The 20,215-nt window shown below is 41.1% G+C and overlaps 1 protein-coding gene across 1 annotated transcript in view; it reads left to right on the top strand.

The window, feature by feature from the left end:
* Positions 1–467: 467 nt before the first annotated feature.
* The window catches only part of LOC121278802 (serine incorporator 1-like), a 142,890-nt gene continuing 123,142 nt past the window's right edge, over positions 468–20,215 (top strand). Inside the window, exons 1-4 of the mRNA XM_041189255.1 lie at positions 468–503; positions 6,341–6,502; positions 12,972–13,162; positions 13,715–13,794. Coding sequence (XP_041045189.1) covers positions 468–503; positions 6,341–6,502; positions 12,972–13,162; positions 13,715–13,794 — 469 coding nt within the window. The remainder of the gene's footprint in view (positions 504–6,340; positions 6,503–12,971; positions 13,163–13,714; positions 13,795–20,215) is intronic.

A 20,215-nucleotide genomic window follows, 5' to 3' on the forward strand; every position in this document is an offset into this window, starting at 1 on the left:
CCTCATTTCTGTGCCCTCTAGTTATGAACGCTCCTGTCAGTGGGAACAATTTTACCTATGTATGTAGTCTATGATTTGCAGAGCTGATTATACAGGAGGGTGTTTGTCGTGATATTCATGATTAATGCGATTGAGAAATTTAAAACAATTTATACATCGAGCTGGAATTTGTTTTTCCTACACATTGCATGAGCACTAAAATAAGTCCTTTTAGAAGTAATGAGTGATACCTAGCTGATTTATTATGGTGCATCTTGGTTTACAGTTACATGTGTCCTTTTAGCATCCAAGAAGGAAAAAACTGGAAATTTTCCCTTTGTTTGCACTGGCTCAATTTCCCCGATGCTTTCGCCTGTCTCGCTATCCAATAGAATGAGGGCGCCAGTCTTTGGGGTGTGCACTGCTGCTGGCGGCCGCGGGCTGTCTCACACCTGGCTGACGCTGTAGCTGTTGCCAGAGACTGCAAGATGGGCTGGCGCTTGGTGACCACTGTCAGCAACTGGGTGAGAACACAGCTTTAACCCTGTATCACAATTAGCATCTTACTCTCGGTGCATGCAGCTTCTGACATTAGGGGGAGGTTGAGTAGCTTTGTAAAATGTCCCTGTGTCTCCGCGGTAACACGGCTTTGAGAAAGTGTTGGATGAGGAGGTTTCTGACGGGTATCTGTGTATGTGTCATGGAACGAACGTGCTCGTTCAAGTCGTCTCCTTTCTCTGTTGTGACAATACTTAAAACGCTGGGAAAATAATCAGTTTTTGAAATTGAACATTTAGGCCTGCAGCTAAGAATTGCAAATGTACTTTTTGTGTGTGAGTTGTTGGGCTGAGTAAATTCTTTTCTGTGAGCATTTATGAATTGTCCTTTCTACTTTGTTGCTGGACATACTCTCCAGTCAACAGTTACATGGTTAGTATTGCGTATTACATGATCTATCCTAAACGACAGCTTTTATTTAGGTATGTTTATTTTGTCAGATTTAAGTTATTTACATTTAATTAATAGCCTATATTTTCATAATTTATTGAATGCACCAATCGATGACCGTGTAATTCCAGATACCACGCGCCCTGCTGTGAAAGATTTAATACTGAAATGAAAATTCACTTCCACTGCTGTAATGTCCTAATGGTTTCACAGCACATTTGTTTTATATCTCAGATGTACTGACCAGTACCAAGATAAAAAGCTCTTCATACTTATCTGGTGTGTGACTGCTTATGTGCATTGCTTATATTTCAGGTTATATTATGCTGTTGACACTTTCCATTCTTTTTTCAATTTCTGACTTTTCTTCTCTCCTGTTGTTTTATTCTCTATTGCGCAGGCTCCCTTCACACCCTTCATATTGTTTCTATCCTGTGTCCTTCATATTATCCTTCTCTTTGATCCCTCTTGCTCTTGTCTCCTTCCCAGGCTCCTGCACCTTGATGTTTGCTGGCTTCTGCTGACATAATGAGAACCTACTGGGAACCTATTGAAAGGAAGTCAGCTCCAACCTTTAAGTGAGGTGAAACTGGTTTTCAGTAAAAATAACCTGATTTCCAATGTGAAGGGAGTTTGGGATAATGCAACAGCCCTGTAGTTTTCCCAGACCCTCACTGTGAAAACAGGAACTAGTAAACACTTGAGGTATCCACTTTGACTTTGGGTAACCGACCACTAGAGTGCACTGATTGGCCATGCTCTATGGTGGTGTAGAGTCACCCCACACCCATGATTTTTAGGCCCTAGCTTCGTTTCAATTTGGCAGGTGAACTGTGGGTCACTTAATAATCATCCGAATGTAACTCACAAAATTACAGCTTCAAGACCAGGCCATGGCTGCTGCCAGCAAGATAAATTACAGGTTGGGGGGATTCTTGGTTGCAGATAACTGGGGCCCTGGGACAGGCCATAGTATTTTTGCAGGTTCCTGGAAGAGCATTTCTTCTCTTATAGGGTCCACCAAAATAATTTGAAACATACCTTTGACAGGCTAATTCGGTTCTCTCCCTCATGTAAATAACACTTAAAATGGCAAACAGGGTCCCTATTTACCTCACGGGGCCCTGGTTTCCATATTAGAAGGATCCAATCACCAGAAAAAATTGAGTGCCTCAGACCCTTTCAAAATGGCGGCAAAAATGAGGTCACTACAGCTGTGTTAATACCAGGTGAAGGCAGTAAACATTGTCTCCTTCAAATATTGAATAGGAGAGGAACAAGTACACATATTGGCTTAGATTTTGAAGTGGTAATAATGGAGAAGCTATCAACATTTGCATTCATACATTGAAACTGTCAGCAACTTCTAGTGTCCACACATGCGCAGAAATTGTTGTCAGGGATATCCTACTCCTCCACAGAGTGCACTGTTTGTAGTCTTTGCATGTGCAATCAGCACAGAAAACAGTGAAAATGTTATACCTTTTTGAATTTAACTGAGTTTTTAATGGCATATGGCTGAATAACCTCTCTGGCCATGAAAACTTAATTTTAGAAGACTGGCAAGTGATTCCCTCCATTCCATGGTTAAAGTTCCATAGATTTTTAAAAAGTAATTAACATCTATTTTTATTTTAGTTTTACCACATTTGTTTAAGATATTTTAGCTTCTATCTTAATCCCACGTATCTGTCACATCCTTTATTTTGGTTTCTGTAACATGATTAAAAAGTGATTGATAATCACTTCCTGGTTTGCTGTGTGTGGGAATTCTCCAATCTGATTGGAGAGTGCAGAGAAGATTTACCAGGATGTTGCCTGGGTTGGAGGGTTTTAGTTATGAGGAGAGATTGGATAGACTGGGGTTATTTTCCTTGGAGCAGAGGAGATTGAGGGGGTGCATGATTGAGGTGCATAAAATTATGAGGGGCATAGATAGGGTAGACAGGAAGGAACTTTTCCCCTTGGTGGAGGGATCAATAACCAGGGGGCATAGATTTAAGATAAGGGGCAGGGGGTTTAGAGGGGATGTGAGAAAAAAAAAAATCACCCAGAGGGTGGTGGGAATCTGGAACTGACTGCCTGAAAGGATGGTAGAGACAGAATCTCTCATAATATTTAAGAAGTATTTGGATGTGCACTTGCGATGCCATGGCATACAAGGCTATGGGCATAGTGCTGAAAAATGGGATTAGAATAGTTAGGTACTTGTTTGACTGGCACAGACTTGATGGGCCAAAGGGCCTTTTTCTGTGCTCTAGACCTCTATGTCTCTATGATTGGTTGCTCATCCTGTTCGATAACTTCACCGTTCCTTGATGCCAGAGATCACCTGTCGCTAGTGCCATAATGAAATTGACGTTGTTTTCAGGGAAATCAAGGCCACAGAGCTTGCTGGATCTTTTGGGCAGTTATCTTCAAGGTCAATGGCAGAAACTGTGCCTTCATCGCTGACTGCAACATCCAGGCCATTGAACTTGAATGTCAAAGACTGAGGACTTTTTTCCTCATTTTTCTTCTCTGCTTTGAATCAATAGAATTGATTTTCATCTTCAGCTCTGTCCATATTCAATGTCTTAAAGCTGCAAATCCCACCTGAAAGGTCAAGTACAAATAGAACTCAATTCTCTGTATAAACTACTTTGAATAATTACTCACAATGGAAGGTATCAGCTCAGACAGGTGTAGTGAAAGGAAAATTGTACATAGGTGAAACTTAAAGGGATGAGGCAAGTAAAAGGCAATTTCAACATGTTGGGGGACTAAAATTCACATTTATGTGTGGTTTTAAAAGTTTATTATTCCATCAGGAGACTTTGCAAGGCTGAAAAAAGTATAGGATGAAAGTGGCAGTGATATGCATTTATATAGTACCTGTTAATGTAGGAAACACACCCAAGGACCATCATATGCAAAGGAAAATGTGATGCCGATCAATGAAGAAGGTATTAGGAGAGGTAACAAAAACCTGATCAAAGAGGTAGGCTTTAATGAAAGTCTTAAAAGTAGAGAGGGATATGGAGAGGCAGCGCAGTTTACAGAGGGATTTTCAGAGGATGGTTCTAAATGAGTGAAGGCACAGCTGCGAAATGCATACAAAGCCAGAGCATTATGAAGTCAGAGGTCGTGAGTGGGGTAGGGGGTGTGTTGATGGTGGATAGTGGATGTACACTAGAGAAGTTTACTGAGATCATGAAGGCTTTAAATACAGGATGAAATTCTTAAGTTTGAGGCATTTAGGGACTGGGAGCCAAAATAGGTTTCTGAGGACAGACAGATAATGGGACTTGTTGTGGGATAGAAAGCAGATGGCAGACTTTTAGATGAACTGAGCTTTATGAAGGGAAGGAAATAGAGGTTTGATCAGGAGAGCATTAAAGTAATCAAGCCCACAGTTGACGGAATGGAGGAGTACATGAAGAGATGCTTTGGCTCTGATCAGATAGGTGACAGTAAAACTAAGCAAGGAAAGTTGTGTTAAGAGGAACAATGGGTGAGAGGCATTGGAAAAACATCATGTGATTGAATGTATCAAAGGCTGCAGGGAAAATAAAGAGGAATGATACATTAGGAATGTCATTTGTGATTTTGGTTTAGGTCATTTTCAGTGCTGTGAAAGGGCTTGTGGCATCAGCATTTCTTAGTGTACCTAGGCACATATATCCTCACTGTTCCTGAGCACTATTTGCCTTCAGGCTTCTCTGTTTCACGGTCTTCTGGAAACTGCAGAACTGGAGGCCTGTCATCTGGGTGTATGCCAGAGCTGGAAGTTTTCGATGTGCTTCTAACACTGCACCCACATCCTGCTTGCCGCATTGTAGCTGATCACTCCCTGAGTCACCTCCATCCATACTTGCTTTGTCTGGCTCGCTGGTCTCCATCTGCCACTCTGTCAAAACAGGACCTCCTCTAAGCTGACACACTTCTAACAGCACCTTCAGGGAAGCCTCAGCAAATTGTGGCTTTGCCTTCCATTGGTGCATGCCATGCTGCGTTCCGTTCTGTGCCATCATCCAAAATCACAGCATTAAATTGGGCTGCCATGCCTACATCACTCTTCCTCCTTGCGCCTACCACCATTAATTGAATGGGAAACGCATCAGCGTGGCATTAATTGGCCGCCTGCAGTTGGGCTTCTGGCAGTGATGTGGAGTAGGGTCCGGACTGAGTTGATGCTTCTGACATCATAGTCCTGGCCCTGAAATGAAAATTCAGCCCATAATTTCCCATGACTCATTACATTCATAACTAACTGGGAGTTTACCCTCTTAAAGCTGGTAAAGGCTTCTTCTCTCAAGAACTTGCCAAGTTCCCTTTAAATTAGCTAAATGATTATAACAATTCCACATTTACCACGTCAGCACTTCATTCCAGAATGCAATGACTCCATAAACAAATATACATTCTGGCATCTATCCAAACTCTCTGCCTATAGATTTGACGGCAATTTCCTCTAGTCCTATTATCATTTTTTATTTCAAATAAACCTTCTAAACTGACTGCCCATAATCCCCTCATCATTTTAAGTATTTCAGTCATATCCCCTCTAAGCTGATATTTCTCCAAAGTGTGACAGCGGGAAGCTCCACCTGTCATTAATCTTTAGAAAATTATGCGCAGTGCCTGCCTGAAATTCTGACCATGGCCAGGATTTTACAGCCCCTCCAGCCCGGTGGGATATTATGGTCCCGCCGAACTGAATGGAGATTTAAATGGCTTGCCACATCCACCAGGGGGAGGCACACCGTGGCGGGGTCGTAAAACCCTGGCCTATGTATTCTCAGTAGGTGAGGCTTCTTGCTGGCAACACAAAGTCAGAAAATGACCTCTTTGATATCATCATTTGCACCCTCTTCCGGGCATCTGATACAACTCTGTGCCAATAGATTTTATTGCAATAACCTCTGGTACTATCATCCTTATTCATTTCAAATCTAACTGGACTGCCTCCAATTCCCTTGTCATTTAAAAGCTAAAATTCGATCCCATTTAAGTTTGCATTTTGCCAAATAAAATAATCATAATTCTTAAAACATATTGCGTTTCTCAACAAGTTCTTGCTGAGAATGACACTCCCTGCTTGGAGTGCTGGCTCATTGAATCAACTGTAATGACCTTGCAACTTTAGTATTGCGTTCACATCCAGGCAAGAATACAAATGCTGGGGAAAATTGGCAAGTTGCTGAAAGCTCCACGCATCTGATGACCTATATAACAGACTTTTTTACTTGCACAAAAGTGTGGGTTGGAAAAAATATTCAGCCATCATCTGCTGTTCTGACTGCATTTGCTTACTTTAACTATACACTTGGAATATTTTGTTTTTGCTTGTCATTGAATCGGCTTGTATATTGTAGAGGATGCAGGGCAAATTTATGCTATGTTTAAATTCACTCTCCCTCTCTGTTTGCAGATCCCATGTTTGTGCAGTGGTGCTCCATGCCTGGTGTGCTCATGTTGTCCAACTGGGCGAACTTCCATAGTAACACGATTGGTGTACACAACTATTTTATTGCTTGGTACAACTGTTGCTGGTATTATGCTTGTGCCTGCTGTAGAAGCTCAGTTGAGGAAGGTATGATATAGGATTAAGCTTTGATAATAAATTACTTGTCTGAATTGATAAGATATGGAGGAAAATGACTCCAGGTGTAGTATTTAAAGAAGCACAGACTTCATGGGCAGGATTTTTCGTTGAGTGGGTGGGCGAGTGCCCGACCTGCTTGAGTGTAAAATGACGCGCGATGACATAGGGCAAGCGTTGATGTGTAGTAGAGTGGGCACGTGCGGGAATTCACAGCACGCCCACTGATGATTAAAAGACCTATTAAGGCCATTAACAATGTAATTGAATTAATTTTTTCGCTGCCCATCCAACCTTACGGTTGGCGGGCAGGCAAAAAGACCAAATGGTCTTTGCATTTTTGCGAAACCTCATTCACAGGTGTCATTAAAAAAAAATTCATCCTAATTTCTAAATTGGCCCTGCTCAACATGAATAGGACCAAGTTAGAAATTAGGATGAAATTAAAGAAGATTGTTAACATTTTAAAAATCTTTATTTTTAATTTTCAAACCTCTTCATCTTCCTTAAGCAGCTCTGTGCCTCAGGGAGCATTTCCAGTATGCACTTGAGGGCATGCATGAAGCGCATGCGCCAGCATGAAATCGTGGTTCGGCCCCAATCGTAGGTAGCGGTCGGCAGTCAGCTTCCCGATCGCTCCTGTCTGCCCCCACCGAGCCTGCCCAACAAGGGAAAAATCCTGGCCCATGAAATTGTTTGGCAGATTAAGCTCATTGGGTCCAATTCTATGCTCAAAGTGGGTAGCACTAATTGCAAGGAGTCCATCATGAAAAATCATAGGTGCACAGAGCCTGTTCTGTCATCTGTTGCCGTACCATTTGTGTGCTTAGCTTTCCTGTAATGGCCTTCCTGTCAGTTCTGTTCCCTGCTCAAAGTACAAAAGCCTAATATAATGACATGAAAAGTTATTTCCAATTTTATGAAGCTGGCGGGGGTTTCTTCCCAGGTGGAAATTACCCCTAAAAGTAAGCAATCATTTAAAAATTATCCCAAAAATATACCAAATCACTTTTGTGTGATGTTGTCATCGCAAAAATGATGCACAATCTTCCTGCTTACCTTCCTCCTAAAAAAAAACTTCCCAAATATGTTTTGTGAAGATAACAGCACAAAAGAACGCAAGAACTAGAAGTAGCAATAGACCATTCAGCCCCTCGAACCTGTTTCGCCATTTGATAAAATCATGGTTGACCTGATTGTGGCCTCAACCCCACTTTCCTGTCAGCCCCACTCATAATCCTTGACTCCCTTGTTAATCAAAAATTCCTCTAACTCAGCCCTGAATATATTCAATGACCCAGCTTCCATTGCTCTCTGGAGAAGAGAATTCCACAGACTAGTGACCTTTGAAAGAAAAAAATCCCACTTTCCTGTCAGCCCCACTCATAACCCTTGACTCCCTTGTTAATCAAAAATCCCTCTAACTCAGCCCTGAATATATTCAATGACCCAGCTTCCATTGCTCTCTGGAGAAGAGAATTCCACAGACTAGTGACCTTTTAAAGAAAAAAATTCACCTCATCTTTTTAAATGGGAGACCCCTAATTTTTAATCTGAGTTCCTAATTCTACACTCCCCGCCAAGGCAAAAAAAATCATTCTCTTAGTATCTACTTCGTGTAGACCCCTCAGGATTTTATATGTTTCAATAAGATCACCTCTCTTTCTTCTAAATTCTAATGGACAAAGGCTCAAGCTGCTCAACCTTTCCTCATAAGACAACCCTTTCATCTCAGGAACCAGGCTAGCGAACATTCTCTGAATAGCTTCTAAAGCAATTATATCCTTTCTTAAGTAAGGAGATCAGAATTGTACACAGTACTCTAGATGCGATCATACTGAGGCCCTGTACAGCTGTAGCAATATTCCTTTTGATTCCCCTTGCAATAATTTCCAACCTCCCATTTGCCTTCCTAACCACTTGCTTACCTGTATGCTAATTCTTTTGTGACTCATGTCAGGACACCCATAGTCCGCTACAGTGTAGAAGTTATGTAGTTTCTTACCATTTATACAATATGCTGCTTTATTATTCTTCCTGCCAAAGTGGACAAGTTCACATTTTCCCACATTATACTCCAAATGCCAAAGTTTTGCCTATTCACGTATCTTACGTAAATCCCTTTGTAGACTCTTTCTGTTCCCTTGACAACTTACTGTCCTACCTATCTTTATGTCATTAGCAAATTTAGCAACCATACATTTGTCTCTTCATCCAAGTCATTAAAATAGATTGTAAATAGTTGAAGCCCCAGCACTGATCCTTGTGGCATTTTACCAATAACAGCTTGCCAACCAAAAATGATCCATTTATCTCTGCTCTCTGCTTCCTGTTCCTCTATCCAATACGTTACTGCCTACACCATGAGCTCTAATTTTGAGAAATAACCTTTGATGTGGCACCTTATCTAATGCCTTTTGGAAATCCAAGCACAGCATATTACATGTTGCCTGCTACGCATCTTTCTTGTTACTTCCTGAAAGAACTTTTATAAAAGAACTCGTACTAAATTAGTCAAACAAGGACTTTTATAAAAGAACTCGTAATAAGTTGGTCAAACAAGATTTCACCACATTACAGGTTCCCCTTTATCCACCTTGCTTGTTACTTCCTCAAATAACTCGTACAAAAATTGGTCAAACGTGATTTCCCTTTCACAAGACCATGTTGACTCTGCCTGATTATATTATGATTCTCTAAATATCCTGCTATTACCTCCTTAATATTGGATTCTAGCATTTTCCTTATGACAGATGTTAGGCTAACTGGTCTATAGTTTCTTGTTGCCCTCCTTTTTGGAATCGAGGTGTCATATTTTCCAATCCACTGGGACCCTTCCATAATCTAGGCAATTTTGGAAGATCACAACCAATGCAGTTATGATAGGCAATGTTATGACCATAATTGGTGTTAATTGCTGCGCAAACCAAATCCCAGAGGGAAACTTGGCTTACAGGCTATACCCTTTTTTATTTATATGCTGAAAATGAGAAGAAGACATACTGATCTCAGCAGTAAGAGGTCCAGTAACACTTTTGGGATTTTAAAAATTAAAAGTAAAAAAATTATTAACAAGAATAAAAGAAAACTTAAGCATAGAAGATTACAGTTCCACAGTTAAACTTAGGTTTAGAACTCATTCCCCCCAAAAAGACTGTCCACTTGGTCAGACCTATAAGTAAACACCTTCCAGGCAATACTCCCTTATAAATGTTTAACAAAAGAAATCCAGTGATATTACCCAAGGCAAACTGCTGGAGCTTCAATAAAGGCATACCACATGACTTGTAACTTGCTTCCCCTCTTCTGTGGAAACCAAACTTCAGAATAAAACTGCTTTTTGCAGCCCAAAACATTTCTGGCTTAGCTGGCTGGTTCAAATAGCATCCCTTCCCAGCTCAGAGCTAACAACTCAAACAGTTCCAGTTGTTTATCTCACAACTCAAAAGCAGCTCCAGCTATAGCTATCCCCAGCTATCTCTCACAGATCCACAGTAACTCTAAAATATCTTTGTTACCCCTTTCATCTCCAGTTCCATTGCTCTCACACCTCTTTGAAACTCAAACCCTTCCAAATATAAAATCTTTCATGTTTCCATCTTGTCTTTGCTTTCGAATCAATAAAATATAATACCCCCTTCTATTTACCTATGGAACTCCTACAAGATGCAAACATGTTTCTTGCCACTTCTGACTCCCCTTTGCTATTCAAACAAACTCTCAGCTTATCTAAATATGCAAATGTTAAGTCTAACCTACTTACTTGTACCTCAAACTAACATCTTATCCTTCTCATGTTTTAAACCTCCCCAGACAACCTGGCTCCTATTAATCGCTACCCAGCTTAATTAAAGCATACACACACATACAGATACACACACACACACACAGACACACACACCATTTTCCACAGGATAACACAATATTCCCCAGCAGCTACTTCTTTTAAGACTCTAGGATGCAGGCCATCAGGTGCAGGGAACTTGCTAGCCTTTAGCTCTAATAGTTTTACTAGTACCTTTTCCCTGGTGATTGTTTTAAGTTACTCCCTCCCTGTTACCTCTTGATTTTCAAATATTCTTGGGATGTTATTTGTGTTTTCTACAGGGAAGACCGACACAAATTGCCTGTTTAATGCTTCTACCATCTCCATGCTTCCCATTACTAATTCCCCAGCCTCACCCTCTAAGGGACCAATGCTCACTTTAGCCACTCTTTCCTTCTTTAACTACTTATAGAGACTCTAGCTGTTTCTTTTATTTCCAGCTAGCTTTTCCTCATACTCTAATTTCTCCCTCTTATTTTTTGCTGGTTTCTAAAATCTGTCTAATCTCCTGATTTACTATTAATCTTTGCAGTATTATACACTTTTTCTTTCAATTTGATAATATCCTTAACTTCCTTAGCAATGGGATGGTTTACCCCCCATATAGTCTTTCTTTCTTAATGAAATATATATTTGCTGGGAGTTATGAAATATCTCTTTTAAAGCCTAGTACCGCTCCTCTGCTGTGCTACCTTTTAACCTATGTTCACAGTTCACTTTAGCCAACTCTATCTTCATAACCTTGTAACTGCCTTTATTTAAGTTTAAGATACTAAGTTCAGCAGCCTTCAAATGCCTCTCATTGTTAATGCCCAAGTATTGAATCTCAGCACACTATCTTATCTCATTACATTGATTAAAGACAAAGATTAAGTGGACTGTGAAAAATATCACAATGAGGTACACTTTATAATATCCCATCTAAAAGAATGTCAGTCAAGTTCAAAGCTTGGGAGATTCAGAGTAAACCTTGAAAAGCATAATGAAAGGGCTGCTTTGAAGGAAACAACAGCCATCTTGTTAGAGCATGCTTGTTAGGACTGGAGATACTGAGGGGAGTGTTCGCAGGAGTTGATTAAGATGATTATTGTTTCTCATTTATATCTATGACTGTGATTCATAAATGGAATGTCTCAGATTTGTTGATAACCAAACTAAGAGGGACAGTGGAGTTAAAGAAGGTAGCTCAGAAGCTACATAATGACAACGACAACAACAACAAAAATACCTGGAAAAACCCAGCAGGTCTGACAGCTACATTATGAGTTGGACAGAGTGGGGAGCTGAAAATTTACAGCACTTTTAACACACACATAGAATCATACAGCACAGAAGGAAGCTATTTGGCCCATCGTGCCAGTGCCAGTGCCAGATCCTACGCCCACTCTCCTGCTCTTTCCCCATAGCCTGCAAGTCCAAAAGGAGTTGAGCAATGGGCCATAAGTTAGTTAGGATCTAGATACACTCAGTCACAGCTTTCTTGGCAGTTTCCATGGAGACTTGTCTGGGATGGAGTCTCCACCCACCCTAAGATGGTGATGTCAATTTGAAGCTGTTGTCAATACATTCAGTAACAAAAGTTGCTTCTATAAGTAGTCTGTGCACCTTGGTCAAGAGTTTCCACTTTGGGAGCAATTGGCAAACTGGTTGCAAATTGTGCTCAAAATTGCCCATTGTAAAACTTTTTGCTCAAGTTTCTGCTTAAGCACATTTGCATATCACAGCACATAATATCACAGTTATTGACAGTAATCTTAAAAGAACAAAATTACATTAAAATATTCCTTGATATACTTAAGAGTGTAGTTTTATTAATGCAGCTCAAAATGGCCTTATCACAAAATACAAGTATTTTTACTCAGAGAGCTTGGTTTAGTATCTGATTTTAAGTAACAAAATAATTCTTAACTACTCAGAACTATTTACTGGTGACATTGGTGTACAGTAGTCAATATTCTAATAAATTAAAACAAATTTAAAAGCTGTTAAAATGTGCCTATTAAAGCTCTTGCACCTTAAAGAGATTAATTTTAAGAGCGTCGCCGAAGGCTCGAAAAGAGGTGGAATTAGCTGACACTAGCCATGCTGATTAATCCGATTTGGGGGCATGGTCAATTTTGTAGGGGGTCGGGGGTTCAGGCCTGAATTATTGTCTGGACACCTGAAAAGGTAATACATGAAAAGATATTCATCCACTTATAAATCCAGCTGATGAGACTGCCTGGGTATCGGTCTGACAGACGCACTGCTACTTCCCTGGGATGGACAGCCAACCATATGTTGGGTACATGTCACAAGATGCATCTCTAACGCCAGGGCATCCATCTTTGTCAATCAAATTAGGTGACTGATGGACCTAAGAATTCTGTCACCAGTGCCCAGGGCCACAGGATAGATAACCAGCAGCTTTTCAAGTCCATATGCATATCGGCATAATGGGCAAATAAATTTAATGCTTTCAAATGTAAAGACTTCACGTAGAATTAAGATGTGACAAATGCTCCAGACGTTCTGAGGATATGATGAATCCCTTTTTTAACCAAATATAAGCATATATATCTCTAATTGTGTTTCCTAGATTACAAATGGTATTTCTTGTTAAACAAATAGCAACTCTCAAAAATTACATTTCAGATTCCAGGATTCTGCGAGATTGGATACAATGCACAGCTCCCTGAGGTTAACCCTGTGATCTGCAGAGTCTTAGTTGGTTACAAGTCTGTGTATCGTATCTGCTTTGGAATGGCCACTTTCTTTCTGCTGTTAGCTCTGCTTATGATCAATGTGAGAAATAGCAAAGATCCCAGGGCTCTAGTACACAATGGGTAAGTCATTTTGTAAATTATTTTTGAAAGAGATTCTGTGGCAGAAACAAGTGTATAATCACTGTATTGGTCTCAAAAAGAAAATTTTTACTTCTAGGGACCAAGCTTACAAAATCATGCTCTTGACAGAAACCCTTTCCCACTTGTAGCACATAACTGAAAATTGTAGTTCTTGATATGAGCTCAAGGATTACAAGACTTTCTTCTGGGAGTGGGGAATTGGTAAAAATCAGCCTGTACTGCATTTTATTAAAGCTTACTTTCCTCAAGACAATGTATTGTACATTAGAATTTAATGATTGTATTTTAAAACTGTTTTATTATTTATCGGTAGCTATCCATCATTTCCTCAAGAAGCAACTCTTAACATTAAAAGCAAATTAATTTTATTTAAAATTAAAATGTATAAATTGCAATTGTCTTGTTTTTTTTAGAATGAAATTAAATTATAAAGAATATATTAAATTAATCAGGAATGTGTAAGAATGGAATGCAGAAGATACTACACAGAAATTTAAGACTTATGATTCCATTAACATTCTCTTTTTAAAGTTTCTGGTTATTCAAGTTTGGAGCACTTGTAGCAATAATGGTCGGTGCATTTTATATTCCTGAGGGACACTTCAGTCGAGGTAAGTGAGAAATTGACAGAATTGCCCACTTTGAGTGGACTTAAGTAGACTTTTAAGTGCCTTTACATTCAGTATTTGAAACCAAAATCTGTAAGTCTCACACTGATGAAAATAATGATAGCTTCTGCCAACAGTTGTCTGTGGGAATATTATAGCTTATTAAATAACCTTTTAAGTGATGGCACTTCCAAGAAATACTTATGTTTCATGGAGGTGACATCATAATGGAAAACAGACAGAACATTAACAAATGCATTTTGTAGTGGCATTAGTTAAAATAATGTTTAACATTTGCAATTAACTTTTGTCGTTTTAATTACTTCTATGCTGCAGATGTTGCACTCCAGAAAGCTAGGTGGTGAAGGATAGAACTGGAGCCAGCCTTTACACACTTCTATAAACATTTATTTGCAGACATACACATTACAAGCATGCACCTCCTCACCTAACAACCACAGTTTCAGTCTGTTCCTCTTTATAACTCTTTCGAGTACAAACACATTTTTCCATTGTTTCAGATGAAGTTACATTGTTTCAGTTTGCCATTGTGAGATTTGAGCTCTTGATCTTGGGGTTACAAGCCCAGTACAATAACCACTTGGCTATTTAGGCCAAGCTGTTTCTCTTTATAACTCTTTTGAGTACAAACACGTTTCCATCTGTTTCAGATGAAGTTACATTGTTTCATAGTTTGCCATTGTGAGATTTGAACTCTTGATCTTGGGGTTACAAGCCCAGTACCATAACCACTTGGCTATTTAGGCCAAGCTGTTCCTCTTTATAGGGGCACAAGGGAATCCCCAGTTTATGCTCACCACCTGCATACAATTAAACACAATGTATAATGAACAGCAGAAACAGAAAATATGCTGAGATGCTATGCTTTTCAATCTAAAGTCACTTACATTTGTAACTATAGCTCGGGGGCTGAACTTTCCCCCCATTGGGGGGGTTTGCGGGGGCAGGCAGGAGCGAGCACAAACCTGATTGGCACACCTGATTGGTGGGGGCCGCCATTTGACATGGGCGGGCCAATTTATACCCGCCCAGCATGACACACACCCAGAAGCGCTGTGCACTCCCTGCGTAGGCGAGGGGGGGATTCGCTGAATTGGGGCCTGTGCTCTTTCGTGCGCAAAGAGCACAGAAATCTCCTTGAGGCATGGAGGTGTCTCAGGGAGATTAGCTTAAGTTCTGAAAAATGTAATAAAGGGAAAATAAATTTTAAGGACATGTCCCCTCATGTGAAACTATCCCATGAGCTCGGACATGTCCATTCATTTTTTCAATAAGTCCTATTTAATAAATAAACCCTTCATGAAACCTCATCCCGCCCGTGGATGAGGTTTCATGAAAAACGTGAAGGCCGCCTGGGCTCTTTGCCTGCCCGCCAGCCTTAAGGTTGGACGGGCAGTATTCTTAACAACTTTAATTACTTTCTTAATGGCCTTAATAGGACTTTGACACTTTGGCGGGTGCACAGCCGACACAGCTGCACGCCTGCCCACCTGATAATCTAAATGATGCGCGGTGATGTTGGGAAGCCCGTCCAATGTCACCATGCATCATTTTACACATTGGTGAGTGGGCCCCGCCCCTGCTCACCAACCGGAAAATTCTTCCCAGAATCTTCAATTTGCCAACCCAATCATAGGAGGTAAATAGTACCCCACAGCTCCTCATTTTCGTTTATTAAGTTACAGGCTTTCAATTTTCCAGACAGACATATTCAACCACCATAGTATAAAATTTAAAAGCAAGCCTGATAAACGTTTATACCCTGAAATTCCTCATGCGTTTTGCTGATCTCCAGCCATACCTCCAGTAATAGACCAATGAAACTTCCAGGAAAATGGCAGAGTCTTGGTCTCTAGTTGTCTTTCAAAGGGCAGAACCTCTGTCTGTATTTTGCAAATGATAGCCAGTGGAGTCAGGCAAATGGATTTGCTACCTTGGGAGTTCTTGTTCCTTAAGTTGGACAGAGTGCTAGTATATCAATGGAGCTTGGTACACTGAATGACGTGATATGTGCTGGTTTCTACAAGGGTGGAAATGGGACCCATCAGTGAGGTACAGGCAACTGGCCTGGAACTCCAAAGGAGAGATTTTAAAAAAACGGTTTGCAGATTAGTGCCCTTGCTCAGGGTGCTGAGGCAACTGTGGCTGGGGTTGGGGGCCTGGGCAACTCCAAGATGAGCAGACACTGGGATTACCATTTTTCGGGCAGATGGATGAAGGGGATGTGGCAGAAGTGATGGCTGTACACACCTATCCCTTGCAATAAAGTATGTTCACACTGACCCTGCAGATTCCATAATTGCTGGGACGCCAAACTGAGGAGACCTCACAGTCCTATTATAGAAGTAAAGTACCAGAACGTAAAAGCATAAGGAGCAAGAAATCGGATTTGTTACACCCATCTGTTTGATGCCATGAGCACCTTTGGAGCTCCAGAATGATGTCTGCGGCTTGCGTACACACACTTTTGGGGAGAATAGCATCAGACACCCCATTGTTGAGAGTGCTGGTGCATGCACAGTGAACAGTTGCCGGAAATATGCAGAGTAGGCTGATCATCAACATCACTCAGCATGCAACATTTGGGGCTGGTGGTGCCATTTTTGACCTCAATCCAGCTAATGCCCTCTCATAACACACGTTCAGCAACAGGAAGGAAGCCTCCAAGTTCCCCAGCATCACTCATTAAAATTATAATCTCATTAAAAGTAACTGACTTCGTTACAGATTAGTTGCTGTTTGATTTCTTCTGTCCATTGCTTCAATCCTAAAAGTGTTTGGTGGTTTCTAGTTCAAATTTGTAAATCTTTACAGGGAGTGGTGTGTCAGTGTTGAAGGACTTTTTGCTAACCTCAATGCTTCTGCACAAACTAGTTGTTCCCAGGCATGGGGTCACCAGTAGCTCTTTCCCTTGGAACATACCATGACTTGGAGATGAGCAGAAGCCACAGAGAACAGGAGAAGCAGCTGGAAGAGGGAGGAGGATTGAGAGAAAGGCTGTCAGTAGGGCTCTCATATCCATGTAGGGTGCTTATCAAGCACTCCTCCCAACTGAACCTTACTGAGGAGTGATTTGTGACACATCTGTGCTTCAGTAAGGTCGACCTCACTGAAATCTGCCACCTGCCTCATTCACAACTGTGGCCTCAGAGCAGGGCAAGGACCACATTGCCAATGGTTGCAAGGGTGACCGCAGTATGCGTGTAGTACCATCCAAGTTACAGCTGGAGATACTTGCAACATCTTGCAGTTTGTCAATCACTCTTGCCTAAGGGAGATCACTGAGGCTCTCTATTCAATGAGAGCCAACTGCATTCAATCCCTCTTGCCAGAGAGAAGCAGGTGGAGTGAGCACACAGCTTAGCTAAGAATGCAGGCGCTCCTATGTTACAGGGTGCTAATGACTGCATGCATATCACTTTGTGGGCAATGCATGTCAACTCTGTCATGTACTGGAACCAAAAGGAATTCCAGGCCCTCAACATCCAGCTTATGTGCAACCAAAGTCAACAAATCATGGCTGGCCTGTTATCCTGGCAGCAGTCATGATCCCTTCATTCTGTGCAGTCTGCTATGTCAGCTACATTTGAGCCATCACGGCAAATCTAGTGTGACCACTGGACTATCCACAGGCTCCTGTATACAATACATGCACACATGCGATCATACATACACTGAAAGCCATGCAGCCACACAAAATATGATACTGCACACCATTGGTATACTCAATCAATGCTGCCCAGGCTATTCTGGGCTCCTTGATGTCATATTCAGTTAGATGTTGCCCTGATGTCAAGGGCAGCACTCTCACCTTCCCCTCTTGAGTTCAGCTCTTTTTATCATGTTTTGACCAAAGCTGTAATGAGGTCAGGAGTGAGTGAAACAAAAACAGAAAACGCTGGAAAAACTCAGCAGGTCCAAAAGTATCTGTGGAGAGAAAGACAAAGTTAATGTTTCAAGTCCATTTGAAGAGTCATACAGACTCGAAACGTTAACTCTGTCTTTCTCTCCATAGATGCTGTTAGGCCTGCTGAGCTTTTCCAGCATTTTTTATTGTTTCAGATTTCCAGCATCCGCAGTATTTTGCCTTTATCAGGAGCGAATGACCCTGGTGGAACCCAAACTGAGCATCAGTGAGCAGGTTATTGCTATGTAAGTGTTGCTTGATCGCACTGTCGACAATACCTTTCATCACTTTGCTAATGATCGAGAGGAAGTTGACGGGGCAGCAATTGGCCGGATTGCATTTGTCCTGCTTTTGTAGACAGGACATACCTGGGCAATGTTTCCATATTATTGGGTAGATGCCAGTGTTGTAGCTGTACAGGAACAATTTGACTTGGGTAGCTCTGGAGCACAAGTCTTCAGTAATATCACTGGGATGTTGTCAGGGCCTTTGCAGTATCCAGTGTCTTAAAGCCATTTCTTGTGTAGGGATTTGGACTCTACACTAAAAGTAGATTAAGAAAATTCTTGTTGAGGAACAACCATATTGGCAAAAGAATATGGTTATTTAGAATGCAAACTGACAAGGTTTATTGGACAATAAAAATTGATACTTAACATTTCATTAGTGGAGACATAGCATGATGCCCAAGTTCAACACATGTCAGTCTGTCTGTCTTGTGGATCATGGGACTTCTGGGGTCTTCTCTTCTTGGTTCCTTGAACCTGGTCTCTTGACTCACAACGTCCTTCAAAATTTTACCTTAGCCAGCTCAGCTCTAAGATTCATGCAAATCCCTTTGCAGCTTTAAGACTTCAACTCTAGTGCACTCTTTTCCAACCTACAGTTTCCAGTCCGCATTAACTGCTGAAGCTACACACTTCACAGTTGCCTACTGGCGGTCTCTTTCTCACTCTGGTAGAACAGCTTTCTAACAAAATCTGTGGCTTTCCCTAAATAACTAAGAGTGTAATTGACTACTGATTCTCCTAAGCTAGACTTTAACTGACTCAAATGATTTCTTGGCAGCTAAGTGGCTATTCATTTTCTATTCTCCCCTCTCAAGGCAATTACTTTAGCCCTGGAAATTCTGTCTATGCTGGATTCACTGATCTCTAATACTGGTTCTTGCAGCAACATCTCAGCCCATGATAAATACTTTAGTCACTAACGAAGCACCCTTATTTTATACCGATAGCTTTGCAACATTTAGTCCAAGTATGTGCGTCTGGATCAACACAACAACTTCTAACCCAATATTTGCAACTGTTGCCCTCATAACAATCTAATCTTAACTTTGTTCACTAACCAGAGGTCCTTGGAACATTCTAGGCCCAAGATCATTCTTCTAGCCAATCAGCTTTGCAGCCTTGGCATCCCTTCTAACTGCTAAACCATAACCTATATCTTTGATCAGAGACCCTGGAACATCTAGTCCTTGGGCTACCTTCCTGGCCAATCAGCATTGTAGATTTGGCTTCTCTTTACTACTAAACTGGACTCACCAGAGACAAATGTGCAAATGTGTCCTAGTTATAACTTCAGTTCACTCCCAACAGATCCACATGTTCTTTCTTAAAGCTAAATCACAGTATTTGGCACTTAAAGAGATGCCAATTTTAAGACTTTCTTAACACCATACCCCAAAATTCATGAATCATGCCAATAATACACATAAATTAAGACTTTTCATTACTAAGCTTATGTACAGTGCATTTTGATCATTTAAGCCTCTCTAATTACACAAATGTGCCAACAAGGTGAAGTCTAACACTTGGTATCACATGAAGTAAATTGAATTCACTGAAGATTGGCAGCTATGATATTGGGGACCTCAGGAGGAGCAAAAGCTTCAGCCTTGTCTTTTACACTGATGTGCTTGGCTCCCCCATCGTCGAGGATGAAGATATTTGTGGAGCCTCCTCCTCCAGTTATTTGTTTAATTGTCCACCACCATTCACGACTGGATGTGGCAGGACTGCAGAGCTTTGATCTGATCCCTTGGTCATGGGATCACTTTGTTCTGTCTATCACAGGCTGCTTCCGCTGTCTGTCATGCAAGTAGTCCTGTGTTGTAGCTTTACTAGGTTGACATCTTATTTTTAAGTATGCCTGGTGCTGCTCCTGGCATGTCCTCCTGCACCCTTCATTGAACCATTGATCCCCTGGCTTGATGGTAATGGTAGAATGAGGAATATGCTGGACTGTGAGCTTACAGATTGTGGTTGAATACAATTCTGCTGCTGATGGCCCACAGCGCATCATGGATACCCAGTTTTGAGCTGCTATGTCTTCTGATCTATCCTATTTAGCACAGTGATAGTGCCATACAACACAATAGAGGCTATGCTTAGTATGAAGATAGGACTTTGCCTTCACAGGGACTGTACAGTGGTCACTCTTCCTATACTGTCATGGACAGATGCATCTGCAACAGGTAGATTGGTGAGGAAGGCA

Source organism: Carcharodon carcharias, chromosome 6 (assembly GCF_017639515.1).
Source record: "Carcharodon carcharias isolate sCarCar2 chromosome 6, sCarCar2.pri, whole genome shotgun sequence".
NCBI lineage: Eukaryota > Metazoa > Chordata > Chondrichthyes > Lamniformes > Lamnidae > Carcharodon > Carcharodon carcharias.